The 16352-nt window shown below is 40.0% G+C and overlaps 1 protein-coding gene across 2 annotated transcripts in view; it reads right to left on the reverse strand.

Moving 5' to 3' along the window:
• Positions 1–16352, reverse strand: part of XPO5 (exportin 5) — a 68605-nt gene that overhangs the window by 51386 nt on the left and 867 nt on the right. The window contains exons 2-8 of one of the 2 annotated variants that reach the window (XM_037053551.1): positions 15395–15516; positions 14412–14484; positions 13159–13296; positions 12818–13000; positions 4838–4864; positions 4257–4442; positions 3161–3237 (exon numbers count right to left, since the gene is read on the reverse strand). In XM_037053551.1, coding sequence (XP_036909446.1) covers positions 3161–3237; positions 4257–4442; positions 4838–4864; positions 12818–13000; positions 13159–13296; positions 14412–14484; positions 15395–15516 — 806 coding nt within the window. The remainder of the gene's footprint in view (positions 1–3160; positions 3238–4256; positions 4443–4837; positions 4865–12817; positions 13001–13158; positions 13297–14411; positions 14485–15394; positions 15517–16352) is intronic. The other variant, XM_037053559.1, reaches the window with a different exon arrangement.

Raw genomic sequence — 16352 nt, forward strand, 5'->3', positions numbered from 1 at the left:
AAGGGGGATAGCATAAACAGCCTCCAGGACAACTTCCAGAGGTCCAACATTTGCATCATAGGGGTACCAGAAAGAGAAGAGAAAGAACAAGAAATTGCAAATCTATTTGAAAAAATAATGAAAGAAAACTTCCCTAATTTGGTGAAGTAAACAAATATGCAAGTCCAGGAAGCACACAGAGTCCTATAACATGAATGTAAAAATGCTCACTTCAAGGCACATCATAACTAAAATGCTAAAGGTTAAAGATAAACAGAAAATTGCAGTTAGTTACATGCAGGGGAGTTCCCATAAGACTTTCAGCTGATTTCTCAAAAGAAACTTTGCAGGGTAGAAGGGACTGGCAAGAAACATTTAAAGTCATGAAAAGCAGGGACCTACAGCTGGATTGCTCTACCTAGCAAAACTATCCTTTAGAATTGAAGGGCAGGTAAAGAGCTTCCCAGACAAGAAAAAACTAAAAGAGTTCATCAACACCAAACCATGATTATATGAAATGTTAAAGGGTCTTATTTAGGAAAAAGAAGAAGATCAAAGCTATGAACAATAAAATGGCAATAAATATATATCTATCAACAACACAACTGAATCTAAAAAACAAACTAAGCAAGTAAGAAGAACAGAGACAGAATCATGGATCCTGAGAGTGTTTTGATGGTTGCCAGATAGGAAAGGAGTAAAGAGGAATGAGTAAAGAGGTAAGGGGATTAAGAAGTACAAACAGGTAGTTACAGAATAGCCATGGGGATGTAAAGTACAGTATAGGAAATGGAGTAGTATAGGAAATGGAGTAGCCAAAGAACTTATAAGCATAACCCACGGACATGAACAATGGTGTGGGGACTGCCTGAAGCAGTGGGGGGTGCTGGGTGAAGAGTGGCAAAGGGGAAAAACTGGGACAATTAGAGTAGCACAATCAATAAAATATAATTTTTAAAAAAGGAAAGAAAAGGTGCTTCACAGGTCATCAGAGAAATGCAAATTAAATAACAAAATACTGCACAACTATTAGAATGGCCAAAATCCAACAAGGAAAACACCAAATGCTATCAAGAATGTAGAGCAATAGAAAATCATTATTGTTGGGAACAGTACACCCACTTTGGAAGACAGTTTAACAGTTTCTTACAAAACTAAGGACACGTTTCTCATATAATTCAGCAATTGCCCCTCCTTGGTATTTACCCAAAGGAGTTGAAAACTTGTGTTCACACAGAAGCCTGCAGCTTTTATAGCATGTTAAACTTGGATGTCAATAGCAGTTTCATTCATAATCCCCAAAACCTGGAAACAACCAAGATATCCTCTCATAGGTGAATGGATAAATAGAACCTGGTACATCTAGACAATGGGATATCATTCAGGGCTAATAATCTATAGAAGATAAAACACCAAAAGTAAACCCTAAGGTAAACTATGGAATTTGGATGATTTTCTGTGTCCATGTAGGTTCGTCAATTGTAACAAATGTATCACCCTGGACAGTGATGTTGATAAGGGGGGAGACTGTGCATATATTGAGTCAGGGGGTATATGGGAAACTGCTGTACCTTCCCCTGAATTTCACTGTGGACCTTAAATTGTTTTAAAAAAGAAAGCCTTAAAAACACTGTAATAAAAACATAACTTTGTGTCTCATTCTCACTTAGTTCTGATTGCAATTCCTCATAATTCTTTAAATAAAAAAATAATTATAACTTATTTAATGGCAAAACTTGACCTATAATGACATAAAACTATTTATAGTAACAAGAATTAATAATGAGGACCTGGCCGAATATCTTAGTTGTGTTTTCTCTCTCTCCCCTAAATGAAATTAAAAAAAAACAAACAAAAATACCCCTACTGAGGACAGCAGCCATATCAGCTGTGTTCTGGAGGTAGTACAATATAATGTAAAAAGCTGAGGCCTTGCCCTCACTGGTATCTCTTAATGGATTGAGTGCTGGCCTGAGAACAAAGGGTCACCAGTTCGATTCCCCGTCAGGACACATGCCTAGGTTGTAGGCCAGGTCCCTGGTAGGGAGTACAGAAGAAGCAACCACACGTTGATGTTTCTCTCCTCTTTCTTCCTCCCTTCCCCTCTCTCAAAAATAAAGAAATAAAATCTTAAATTAAAAAAAAAAGAGCTGGGCCCTTGAGACAAGTAAGACCTAGGCTCCCACAATACTAAAGGGCAGTGTGGCATTAAGTATGGCATTATGGTTTCCAATGCAGGCTTTGGTGTCTGATTGCTTGGGTCTGAATCATAGCTTTGCTGATTAGTATCAGTGGCGCAAATGGAGATAGAACACCTCAGGGTGAATGTCATGGTCTCTATGTAACTAATGGGTCTTAGAGACAGTAACTTCAGTGGCTCAAAAGAGCTATCACTCATTTAATTAATAGGACCCCTTAAAAACAGAGCTGAAGTCTCCATAGGAAAGCCATCATAAAAGCTGTATTAGGATAAACAGTAAGAAGATTTAAAGTAATGCATGTGTATCTCACATATTTTCACTTGTCCTTGGGACCAAGAATCAGTGATAAGTATTGAAAAGAGGGTGTCTCAACAGCTTTCATTATTTGTAAGACATGGTTCTACATGACTCCCTGATTAGAAATACAGTATCAGGAAATGCTTTAATATTTACCAGAGCAATGGGAACAAAACAAGCAGAACCCATTATTTTAGAACCTTGAATATGTTTTTAGGTTTTATGAACACAGTTCTCATTGACCACATTGTTTCTGCTGTTTGCAAGAGCCTCAACACTTCAGGCATTAACTATTTTGATAAGGAAATAAGGGAGGCAAATCTCAAGTTATATAATCAAGCCAGGCCCTGGGACAGACTCGAGTCCAGATCTAAGCAGTCTAAGGCATAGTCACCAAGGCGACTAGGAGGCTTAGGGATCATCAGAAGCAGACAAAGAAAATCATGGAGATGAGCTGTCTGGAGAAAATGGGGAAAACTGTGACGTGAATCAATGCTGAGTCAGTGGCCACAACTTATTTCCAGTATAAGGTCTTCAAAAAGGTTCAAGTCCCTTTAAGACTGCCTGATTTTCTTATTAGAAACACTGTCAACTGACTGTCAGCATTCAGATAGGAACTTCAGATATATCTGAGCATGATATAACAAGGAATTAGAAAAAAACATACTAAAGTAGATACTCACTGTGCAGCAGAGAGAATATAGTGCATGGCAACATCTCCAAATAAGACCATTAAGGGCTTCCGGTCTTCTAATTTGCCCTAGACCCGATTTTAGGGAAACACAGGTAGTACAAAAACTATATTATTAAAAGCTTCCAATTACTAACATCTTCTTACCTATATAATCAAATATACTGACCATAATTTCTCACATAGTTCCCAGGCTGACTGAACACTAAAGCAAAGCCAGTTTTTAATTTATCTTTAGAGGGGAAGGGAAGGAGAGAGGGAGAGAAATATCAATGTATGATTGCCTCTCGTGCATCCTCTGCTGGGAACTGGCCTGCAACCCAGGCATGTGCCCTGACTGTGAATTGAACTGGCAACCCATTGGTTCACAGGCCCGTGCTCAATCCACTGAGCTACACCAGCCAGGGGAGCAAAGCCAGCTTTTTAAAACCCAATCTAGAGCCTAGGCTGGTGTGGCTCAGTGGATTGAGCACCAGCTTTCGACCCCAAAGGTCATCGTTTCCATTCCCAGTCAGGGCACATGCCTGGGTTGTGTGCCAGGTTCCCAGTTGAGGGCATGTGAGAGGCAACCAGTCAACATCGATGTTTCTCTCCCTCTCTTTCCCTCTATAAAAAGTAAGTAAATAAAATCTTTTAAACAATGTTTAAATCTTAATTTGGATAAAACTTGTATTTTTAAATGTGATATGAAAACAAATACCAAAGCAAAGTAAGTGACATCTGAAGATAGCATTGCTATGGGGAAGAGTCATGGTCCCATTTGTTGGTAGCCACCATCTATGATTCTCTGACATAAGCATCAAGTTTTAAACTTTAACACTACCTTTATCTCTTAAGTGTGAAGTGCCAAGCTTCACAGCTGTTTCAAGAACCAACTAGCCTGCCCAACCTCTGCGTATTTTGCCAATAAATGCCTAGAATACTGGCAAACTGTTATCCAAAAATAGTTGAAGGCAGGTTGGGAGCTGGCATCAAGTAAAAAAACCAAAACAAACCTTTAAGTGTTTTTCTATCACAACATACAATTGAATGCACACACAGCCCTCAGACACTTCAAGGATACAAGTCAGTTTGAAGCAGTAACATACTTTCCTGCTGACTGCAATGAGAAGACATTCAGCGGCTCCCAGCTGAAGCTCCTGTTCATTCAGAAGCAGGCACAGCACCTCCAGGAGCCTGCAGTTCTCAGCAGTGATGTGACTCATGGACACCCAGTCAATGTAACCTGCCAGAGTATTCAGGGCTGCCACCCCGACACGACAGTGTGCTTGAGCCTGAATGACAGAGAAACAACTTTTTGACTATTAAGTTCTAATAGACAAGCAAACAGTGGTTACACCTGAGTTTCTTCTATTTCCTAATTCTAAAAAGAAAATGATTTTTTAAAATGTACTATTATAACAGTTGCTAACAAGAAATTCAAAAGTATTTTTTTCATCAACACATTCACTTCTTAAACACTGGCATTCTCAAGAAATCAATAAGACCATGTTGCTATGAGTCCATTAAATTTCCTTCAAGAAATCTCAGATATTGTCATTTTAACTCCCTTCCACCTTAGCTCAGTGATCAAATAAATCAAGGCTAAGGTCACCCTCCACTAGATGGATACATCTTGTACCTGCAAGCCTCAAAAAAGTCTCCTTCCAACTCCACAAAGAGCTCTTACCTTTGGCTCCTGAGTATTATCTGTATTCTGAAAGAAAAGAAGTATAAGGATCCAATGTTTTTAATGAGTAAAACGCTGTGTAATAACTTTCCATCCCCATAATCAAGGCTCTCAAACAGATTCTCCAATATAGACTCAACCTTCAATCTTGGAAAGAATATACCTTTGCCAAGGACACATAACTGATATTTGCCCCAATAAGAATAGGTTATTTGAATTTCAGCAATATGACAAAAAGTTAATATTTAAAGAGCTTACACAAGAAAACAGATCTATAAAGACAGTTTCAAAGTACATGATTTACAAATACAACTAAAAATGAACAATAAATAAGGCTAAACACTGTTAGTGATGAAAGAAATACAGTTTAGAACAAGGTATTAGCACGTTTTTCAAATTAAAATAAAGGCAAATTATAGCTGGCAGATACATTGAAATGATGTAATGTTAATGGAAAAGAGAAACAAGATTAAATCAGTACAATTTTTTACCACATATGAATGGACATACAGGAAAAACATGTACACAAAAATACTAGACGCTAAACAGATCAAAACAGTATGCTTAGTAAATGTACAATTATAACTAATTTTTACCCTTATTTTCCAAATTCTGTAAAAATATTACATAGTGTTTATAATTTATAAAATTAATATTTTTCTGAGGAATTTTTGAAATTAAAATTAAGAGTAACTCCTGAAGACCACTAACAGAAAAATAGAAGCAGGAATAACAACTTCTGAAGTACCTGAAAACTTGCCATCATTAAGATTATAAAGGACTTGTTTTACAATTCCTTTTCTCAACTGTTAAAACTATGTTTTTCACCCTGGCCTGTGTGGCTCAGGGCATCATTCTGCAAACTGAAAGGTTGCCAGTTCAATTCCTGGTCAGGGAACATGCCTGGGTTGCAGTTCACACCAGTCAAGGTGTGAACAAGATGCAACCCATCAATGTTTCTCTCCCTGGTCTTTCTCCCTCCCTTCCCCTTTCTCTAAAATCAATCACATCCTCGAGTGAGAAAAAATTTTTTTTAATAAAGAACAATTATTAAGGCTTCATTATTAATAGTGATCACATAGATGTGTAAATGGCACAGAGATGAACAGAACATCTTCTTCCTCATCAGCATCTACTAATGGTGCCCAAAGGGGAAAAGGGATCCAAATGACAAGAGCCAAGTGCACTGTCTACTCTCCGTTCCTGCAAACCCTTCATTCCTGTTTGGGTCCTCCACACCCCTGGGACCACCAGTATAGGAGCCAGATGATGGGACAGGGAGAGTGAGTCTACTCATCCCACTATTGTTTACCATTCAACTTACTCTTCAATCGGGAAGGTGAAAGGATAGAAGGAAACCAACTACAAGCAAACTGAGAAGTTCCAGATAAAAGAACTGGCTCTTGGTGTACTCTGGTCCTGTGCACAGGTGGAAGCCCAGTTTAACAGATGAAGGAAACTAAAACAGAGGCTTAAAGAGAAACACACCAGTAGGTGTTCCTTTTTTTTAAAGATTTTATTTATTTATCTTTAGAGGGGAAGGAGAGAGGGAGAGAAATATCAATGTATGGTTGCCTCTCACGCATCCCCTGCTGGGAAATGGCCTGCAACCCAGGCACGTGCCCTGACTGGAAATCAAACCGTAGTTGTTTGGTTCACAGGCCCGTGCTCAATCCACTGAGCCACACCAGCCAGGGCTATTTCTAACTTTTTTAGACTGTCACCTATCACCAGCCCTGTTCTGGCACATTTGCTAGATTTCTACAGCAACTAAGTATTCATAATTTGTTCTCTATCTCCTACGTATTAAATCTCCCAGGGGAAAATAAAAGAATACCTCCTTCACCCTCATCATATAGGTTTGGTTTTTGTTTTGGTTTTTTTAAAGGAAGAAAATTTGAGTTTATTTATTTTATTTTAAACAACTGTTTTTCTTCTTGAATGAATGAAATAATCGATCCCATGTTATCCACACCACCAATCCAATCAGGCTTAGCTGTGGGCAAAGATTGTTAAGGTACTGAAACTTTCTCTTCTTTTATTAAACAAGACACAGCCACATCAGTCTAACTGGTTCATATCAAAGTTCAGAGAGGGAGAGATCCTCTCACTCCCTGAGGAGGGCTGGAGATCCAGACACTGGGAACCCCAGACTAACATCCTCTGCTTGCTCCAGGCCTGTGGGATATCCATTCAACTGTTAACAGCCGGGAACAAGGCCCACAGCAGGTCTGCCCTAGTGCAACCTGTATAGTGTGTGGGTTCTTGGTTTTGTGCAGAAAAGATTTCACAACACGAGTCCAGGTGCTTTTGAGATTATGTTTATTAAACCTGGGGACAGTGAAACAAGGAAGGGCTTAGGATAAGAGCAGTAACAATAGAGGGCCTAGGTGGGCTGTTTTGGCTCCCTGGGAAGTCAGAGAAAAGGGGGCCTTTTCTCTGACTAACAGGCTCTGAGACAGGCTCAGGGGGTTAGCCTGGAATGGGCTGCTGCTGCCCATTGCTACCCTTGTAGCAAGTCTAATTGGGCCATTAGAGTTTAGGAGATGGATGCCTGAGAGGGAAGAAAAACGTGGGCGTGCTTCCAGGAGGGACAACGTGCCCACATAGGTTTTTAAATGCAAGTATTTCCTTGATATTTTCTTTGAAAAATCTCAGGGAGATATTTTAGGGGGAAAAGTCTACTCTAGTAAGAAGAATGGGGCTTGAATTCTAACCAAATCATTTAAAGAAATTCTTTAATAATTACCCCAAGCCTTGGTTTTCCTCATCTGCAAAATGGAAACAATACTTTCTGACTCGGGGTTTCGAGGATTAAATACCATAGAAAGTGTAAACAAGTACAGGGTATGGCAAAAATAGGTATACAGGTATTTCATATGGAAAACAATACAATAACTAATAGACTTGGCAATCCCATCCATGTTGGGAACTGCTCTGCCTGGTTTTAGGAGTTGTAACTGCCTCCCATGGCTAAGGCTGAGTGAGCAACCTCCAGAATGCGGGCCACTGAGACAAAGCTTATCTCTGGCAGCAGCACTGCTTCTGCTTCATCCCCTGCCCCCAATGCTTGGTCGGCTAGTCAGAGATGGGTACGAGTCCTTAGAGGAGGTGCAACTTAAGCCAGACATGATCACTTAGGAGGCCATCATGGAACAACTCGGGGGGTTGCAACAAAAAGGGAGTGATGGACCCTCGCCCCCAGGCTATTCTGACATAGCCCAAGTCCCCATGTCCTCTGGGAGCAATGCTTCCTGGCTCTAATCCACTTAAGCCTGAAAACCTGTGATAGGGGAGGCAGTGCAGCCTCTTGCTGGCTACATCAGGATCCAGGGTGATCGGACATAAGAATTCCTAAAAGTCCTGTGAAGCCTGCTTTGCTAAGAGTGCTTTCATTCATGTAAGGGTCCAAGAAGAAAATGAGTATGTGTCCCAAAGCTTCTGCAACCCCCTTTCCTGACAGACACCAACTCACACTAAGCCCTCAGATTTCTTTGAAATGTTATCTACTGTTTGATCCTTACCGCCCTGTATTTCTGTGTATTTCAACCCAGTAAAAGCCATTGAGGAAGGGGCTCTTAGCCTTTCTCCTCTAAGAGATTGGCCACCTCTCCTCCCCAAGCAGATCATGTCTTGGTGGTGTTACTTTCATCTGTGGCAGACGGGGGGGAACTTGCTGGCAAAGTTGCCCCCACACATCAGGAGACACATTTGTTGTAACAGCAGTGCACCAACCACAAGGAACATTTCACAGACAAGCTACACTGGTATTCAAGAGCAAGGCTTCTGGCCCTGGCTGGTGTAGCTCAGTGGACACGATCACGGTTCGATTCCCAGTCAGGGCACATGCCTGGGTTGCAGGCCAGTTCCCAGCAGGGGACTCACCAGAGGCAACCATACATTGATATTTCTCTCATTCTCTCCTTCCCTTCCCCTCTAAAGATAAATAAATAAAATCTAAAAAAAAAAAGAGCAAGGCTCCTGGCTTCAAGTTCAAGTTGGTGGAGTAGGAAGATCCTCCTACTAGAGCCTCTCATTGACACTAAAACTGCAACTACAAATAGAGTATCTCCCAGAATAACCTGAAGACTAGCAGAACAGATTTTCTACAACTATGTACACAAAGAAAACACCAGACTAAAGCAGGCAGGAGCAGGCAGGAGGAGTAGAGACTAAGAACAGTCAGAACCAGTCAGAACCTACCCTATCCCCTACTCCCCACACGGTGACTCACAAGTGGGAAGAATACCACAACTGCAGAAACCATCCCAGAAGAGCAAGGGGTCAGAGTCCTGGCCCAGGAAACCTGCACCAGGAAGATGAACCCCCAGTGGGGCTCACATCTGGGAGAGCCAAAGAGCAATAGGAAACCTGGGTTGTGGCCTTTTTGAGTCCTGGCACAGAGGCAGCAGTTTGAAAAGCACCTGGATCACATGTGAATGTGATAAATTGACTAATTTTAGGGTATGTGCTAGAGAGACAGGGATCTTTTGGAACTTTCTCCTCAGTCAGAGGTGCTGGCAAGCACTATTTCTGACACACTATTAGCACTGCTAACACTGTTCACCCCACACTGGCATTTATTTCCATGAGGACTCATTAAAGCTAGCATCCCTCCAAAGTGGCTCCTGCCCTGCCACTCCCAGTGGGAAGCCTTAGCTGGTGGCACCAGCACACAGCAGTGTCTCTGCAATAGCATGGGTGGACCTTGCAGCCAGCCACACTGAAGGCTTGCCACGCACACCAGTGAGTCTGTAACAGTGTGGCCAGACCTCTTAGCCAGTGGGCCAGGGACCAGCCTCATCTGCCAGTGTGTCCACAGAAGTTGTGGCCCAGCCACAACAGGAAGCCACACTAGTCCATCCAATCCAGGGAACACCTTACACATCAATGCTTCTCTCCCTCTCTTTCTCCCTCCTTTCCCCGTCTCTAAATAAATAAATAAAATATTGAAAAAAAAATCTCACTAGTAAAGGCAAACATATGGTAGAGAGTAGACCAACCACTTATAAACCTAGTATGAAAAAGATTAAAGTGGCAATAAGTACATATCTATCAATAATTACTTTAAATTTAAGTTGACTAAATGATTCATTGAAAATACATAGGGCCCTGGCTGGTGTAGCTCAGTGGATTGAGCTACATTTGGTTTGCAGGCCTGCGAACCAAAGGGTCACCAGTTCGATTCCGAGTCAGGGCACGTGCATGGGTTGCAGGCCAGGTCCCCATTAGGGGCATACTAGAGGTAACCACACATGAATGTTTCTCTCCCTCCCTTTCCCTCTGTAAAAATAAATAAAAAAATATTTTTTAAAAACAAAAAAGAAAAGAAAATACATAGGATGACTGAATGGATAAAAACATAAAACCTTTACATTTGCTGCCTACAGCAGACTCCAGACTGAAAGACACACATAGATTTTTCATGTGATGAAGGTAGAGGGATGGAAAAAAGTATTTCATGAAAATGGAAAGGAAAAAAAAAGAAGCTGGGATAGCAGTACTTTTATCAGACAAAATAGACTTTAAAACAATGGCTATAACAAGAGACAAAGGACCCACAATTTGACTTCTGGGCAGTTATCTGAAGAAAACTACTTCAGAAAGATCTATGCACCCCTTTGTTACCTGTAGCATTATTTACAATAGCCGAGATATTGTATGAAAGCAACCTAGGTGTCAATCAATAGGCGGATGAAGAAAGAGGAGGATATATCCAAACCCCCCCACAGAGGAATATTACTCAGCCATGAAAAAGAAAGAGAGAGAGGGAGAGGGGGGGAGAGAGAGAGAGAGAGAGAAAGAAAGAAAGGAAGGAAGGAAGGAAGGAAGGAAGGAAGGAAGAAACCTTGCCATTTGCAACAACATGGATAGACCTAGAGCAAGGTGTCAAACTCACTTTCACTGGTGGGGCCACATTAGCCTCACAGTTGCTTTCAAAGGGCCAAATGTAACTTTAGGACTGTATATATGTAATTACTCCTTAACAGTTAAGTGAGAGCTCAGAGCTGCCACCAGGTAGAAATAAGGTGGCAGGCTGGATAAGATAAGGTGGAGGGCCGGATTCGGCCTGCGGACCTTGTGTTTGCCACCTGTGACCTAGAGAGTATTATGCTGAGTGAAAAAAGTCAAAGAAAGACAAATATTATTATCATTTCACTTATGTGTAGAATCTAAAAAACTAAACAAATGAGCAAACAGACTCATAGATACAGAAAAGCTGACAGCTGCCAGAGGGTTGGGTGGTCAGGTATGATTAAATGGTGAAGGGGATAAAAAGGTACGAACTTACCATCATAAATAAGTCACAAATGTAAAGTACAACAGCTGGACTACAGTTAGTAGTATCACAATAACTCTGTATGAGGACAGATGGATAGTACACTTTTTGTGGTGATCACTTCATAAGGTGTATAAATGTGAAATATCACTGCTAATACACCTGAAACTAATATCAACAATGTATGTCAACTATAGTTTAGTTAAAAAGGGCTTTATGCCCTGGCCACACAGCTCAGTTGGTTCGAACGCTGCCCTGACAGGCCGAGGTTATGGGTTTGATCTCTGGTCAGGGCACATACAAGAAGCAACCAATGAATGCACATGCAAGTGAAACAACAAATCAATGTTTCTCTCTTTTCCTCCCTCCACCTATCCCTCTCTAAAAATCAAAACAAAGAAAGACCTTTATATTTCGGAATGAAAAAATACAATTATTAATAAATAACAACACAAGAATAAACTGTTTCACATACTCACAACTGTAAACCTATTTTGTCCCACCCTGTATATGGTATCTATATATATTATGTACTCTCTGTGAACTCCTCCACACCAAAATAGCTCATAGTACCTTCTCCTACTAGTGTTAGTATCTAGTGCTTTTCTGAGAACAGACCTAATAAAGTTGCCGGGGGGGGAGGGGCGGGGGGTGCGCATAAAGATAAAGAGTAAGGCTTTTCAACTCAGCACTTTTGACATTTTGGGTTGGATTATTCTTTATTGTGGGAACTGTATATTATATAATGCTTAGCAGCATCCCTGGCATCTACCCACCAGATGCTAGTAGCGATCCCTACCTGGGAAAATCTGGGGGGCTAAATTACCCCCTGGTGGGGACTAGATTAACTTTCTATACTAGGTTAACTTTCACACTGCCTTCTTCTGAAGGCTCTCTGCTAAAAATGACAATGGCTGGAAAGAGAGTATCTGGCTTGTCCTTTTCTGCAGAAGGGAAAAATGAAAATTAAGAGTAANAGAGTAAGGCTTTTCAACTCAGCACTTTTGACATTTTGGGTTGGATTATTCTTTATTGTGGGAACTGTATATTATATAATGTTTAGCAGCATCCCTGGCATCTACCCACCAGATGCTAGTAGCGATCCCTACCTGGGAAAATCTGGGGGGCTAAATTACCCCCTGGTGGGGACTAGGTTAACTTTCTATACTAGGTTAACTTTCACACTGCCTTCTTCTGAAGGCTCTCTGCTAAAAATGACAATGGCTGGAAAGAGAGTATCTGGCTTGTCCTTTTCTGCAGAAGGGAAAAATGAAAATTAAGAGTAACTCTACCTCATCAAGAAGAACAAAACACCAAGAATTATGTAGCCACAATGAATAAAACTTGGCACAGTTTATACTAAAAGAGGGACAGGACTAATCATCAAATTTTAATAGGGTTACTACCCTGACCTATGAGATACCTGGACTTTCAAATATTAAGAATTATCCTTCATCTTTATACTATTTAATGAATTTTCTTACTGTAAAAGGAATTATTTGTTCTAGTAGAAAATCAGTTCTTTAAAAAAAAAAAAAGGAAATCAGTCCTTGTTTTTCCTGTCACCTATTTCTTATTTGTTCATAAGATGGCCTTTTCTTTTGAACTAGAAGCCTTAGTTCCTTGCTCATTGTAACTTTAAACAAACAAAAGAAGACTCACTAAAAAACACAACTTTGGGGAGGTGGCATATCCCTTACCACTTGCCGGTACTTGTTTACATTTTCTTGAAGTGTGTTAAGTAGAAAACTGAAGATCCTTTCCATGTTCTGGGTTAATGTTTGCTGGATGTCCCTTCTTCTTTGAAAGGGCAGTGTATGAAAGGTCACTACATCCTCTGCCAGTCGCAAAAGGATGAACATCACTAATTCTGTCTGTGTTTCCTGTATCAACAGAAATAAGCAAGTTAAATTAAACTAAAATATCTTTTCTTTTATAGGTATGCCTAAAAGCTCTTTTCTGTTGACAAAACAAAGAAACCCCCAAAGAGCCAAAAACACCAAAACCACAAACACTGAATTGGCACTACTGTATCTCATACCCCTTGTTTGGAAAGAGTGTCCAATTCTATGAGCATGTCAGGCCAGTGCTGTGGCCACTCCCGCTTGATCATTTCTACTACAATTCGAGACAGAACATCTTTAATATGGTTCTCCTCTTCCAAGATATTCAGTGTTCCCTGAAAAAGAATAAGAGATATTAAGAGGTCTGCAAGAGTGAATTCAAAGGGAAAAGAGGACAATAAAAGTATAAAAACTCATCAGCAAGCCTGCATTTAGACTAAACAGAATAAATAAACCTGTTCTCCATGTCTGAGTCATTTGTCCTGCATTCTTCCTAATTATTCCTCCCACTTAAAACTTAAGTGAGGGTTTCACCAGCTAATAAAATGGCTGTCACACAGAGCAAGGAAGACATCACTGTTGTCCTTTAGAAATGGAAGAGACCTTCATCAATATGAAGAAACCATCATATTGATGGTTTCATTTTGTTAGAGGGCCAGGTTGGAAGAAAACAGAAATAAGGAATATGTTGAGGGGCTGCTAAAATGGGAGAGTTAGGAGCACCTAAATATTTCACCAATAGTTCTAGTATGAGAAGATACAGAAAGACTATTATGATTTTTATCAAGTTTTCCCAGAACTAGCAAATTACAGAGCCTGAGTTAATTAATAATTTTGAAGATTTTTTTTCTATCAAAGGCACCAGACTTTGGGGATGAACATGGGTGGGAATTCCACTTTTTATGCCCTTTAAAAAGGAAAAAAGGTCCTGGCTGGGTGGCTCAGTGGATTGAGTACTGGACTGTGAACTGAAAGGTTGCTGGTTCGATTCCCAGTCAGGGCACATGTATGGGTTGCAGGCCAGGTCCTCAGTACGGGGTGTGCAGGAGGCAACCCTCATATATGGATGTTACTCTTCCTCGATTTCTCCCTCCCTCCCCCTCTTTCTCTAAAGATAAATAAATAAAATCTTTAAGAAAAAAAAAAGAAAAAGAAAAAAAGGCTATGGATTTTGAACATGTTTAAAGCTGTATTCTGACTCCTGAAACAAATTCATTCTGCTTATTTTTTACTGTTACTATGATACAGTGTTTGTGTATGAATTATTTGTGATGAATTACAATTTCTTGTGATGGTGGTTCTTCTTACCTTGAAGGTAACATTTAATGTCATACAAAGCAGGCTGTCTGACATGTAGAACCACTGAATTTTTACACAAACGCTACATTAAAGAAGTCACTCTGTTTAAACTACATTGGAAACACAAGTCTTCCAAACAACAATTCCTTACATTTTCAATCAGCTCCATGACACTGTTCTTCAGATAGACCTTCTCCAATCGAGACATGCTGTTCCACCGAAACCTGGCCACCAAAATGCATAAAGTCAACAGACCACATTAGAAGTCTTCTCTTTAGGAGACTCTGAGCCTGATGCTAGATTATGTTGGCAATTTCACTAAGAAATTAAACTTTTGATTTCATATGCCTCAAAGAACAAAACAGTCCACAAGTAACCAAAATGCTAACAACAGAGAAAGTCTGGGGAAATAGTTTTATTTAGGCAGTGGGCCATTAATCAGAACCCATACAGGATTTGCACACAGATCGGCTTTCCCATTGGTTTTCCTGACACACCAAAAGCAAATGTATACCCCTGAAAAACTGCAACAATGTAACTGGTTTTCAGAAAAATATAATCTTGATATTGCTAATTCCATTTCTGTGATGGTTTACAAAGTAATGCCGCAAATCCAGAAAAACTGGCTAATTCTTAAAAACCAACTGATTCTTCTGATAGACGTTGGGGGTAGGAGACTAAAGTTAGAAAGGGTTTTCAGTTATTTTCATATGATTCTGCTTTGGCGTTGCCATTCAGAGAAGGCCCATGCGCAAACTTAAGGAAAAAAAATTAAAGGCAAAAATGCCTAATCAAAAGATTTATTTTCCTATGCATTGCATTATTCTAAAAAGACTTAGAGATCTATGGCATATAGTCAGAACTCAATAAATGCTGGTTGAATGATGATCAGCTAATATTTGTAGAATGTTTATTATGTACTGTGCAGTTCCACATGGACAAATAAACTGAAGAAGGGAAAGGTTAGGTCCTGAATGAGAGCTCCAGTGAAGCTGTGTTAACCTCCTGGGGATGAGTCCTTTCTTCTTGGGGATCCCTCTTTTCTACTAACCTAAAGAGTAGCTCTATGAGTTATAGAAGAACTAAAGATTTGCTCCTTCAAGACTTCAGTGGTAACACCCAAAAGCTCCTTACTTGACAACGTGTTCCAGGATCTGAAGGCCGAAATGTCTGACGATAGCAATCTGTGTTTTCTCAGCCAGCCTCAAACCACAGGGGACACAGACAGGGCACTTTTCTTTAAACTCCTCACAAAACTAAAAGAAGAAAAGTTAACGTTTTCCTTACTAGCCAAGAGGGTAAGGACTAAAAAAAACCTTCATCTTAACTCTAACCTGAGCCATATTTTTACATTGCAAAATACAGATAAATATTATAAGTAAGGAACCCATTAACATTCCTTTCGCTTTCATAGTTCTAGATTTCCCATGTACTATCCCAACTAATGTTGAAAAAAAATCTTACCTAAAAGACTAAAAAAATATGTCAGAGATACACCTCTGAAGTATATAGGAGTGTAACAACAATTTTTAGGATGTTTTAAAAATTTTTGGTGAAGGTGGATAAAGCAAATGTAAAATCTTTGTAACACCTGAGTTCATGCAATGGGCATACACAAAATCATTGCAGTCTCTCTACTTTTGTGTCTATTTTTAATATATTATAGCAAAAAAAAAAAACCAAGTACAACCCACCGGTTTAATTCCAAATTCTGGGGCATAAATCTACATATTTTAAATTTCCTTCAAGTGATGGTCACTGTACATCACTTAAACTGCGCACTGCACAAGCATTTTTTCCCTAATGGTTATTTCATTTCTCACAGCCCACATACACTGTTTGATTCAGGAATATGCTCGTATTGCATTAGCATCTCCATTCGTATTAGCATCCCCAAATTGCAGCACAAGAGTCAGTCCCAGGAGCAGAGCGCCCGGGACTCGAGAAAACTACTTTCAGGAAATCAAAGTGCCCTTGTTAAAATGCAAAGCAAGTGGTTGGAAGGTCACCTTTGCGCAAAATAACCTAAGAATATCACACAATAAAAAAATATGGGGGGGGGGCATGTGAGAATCAGCCCAGAAATACCAAC

The sequence above is a fragment of the Sturnira hondurensis genome, unplaced genomic scaffold (assembly GCF_014824575.4).
Source record: "Sturnira hondurensis isolate 20B ecotype Veracruz unplaced genomic scaffold, ASM1482457v3 Scaffold0000880, whole genome shotgun sequence".
NCBI lineage: Eukaryota > Metazoa > Chordata > Mammalia > Chiroptera > Phyllostomidae > Sturnira > Sturnira hondurensis.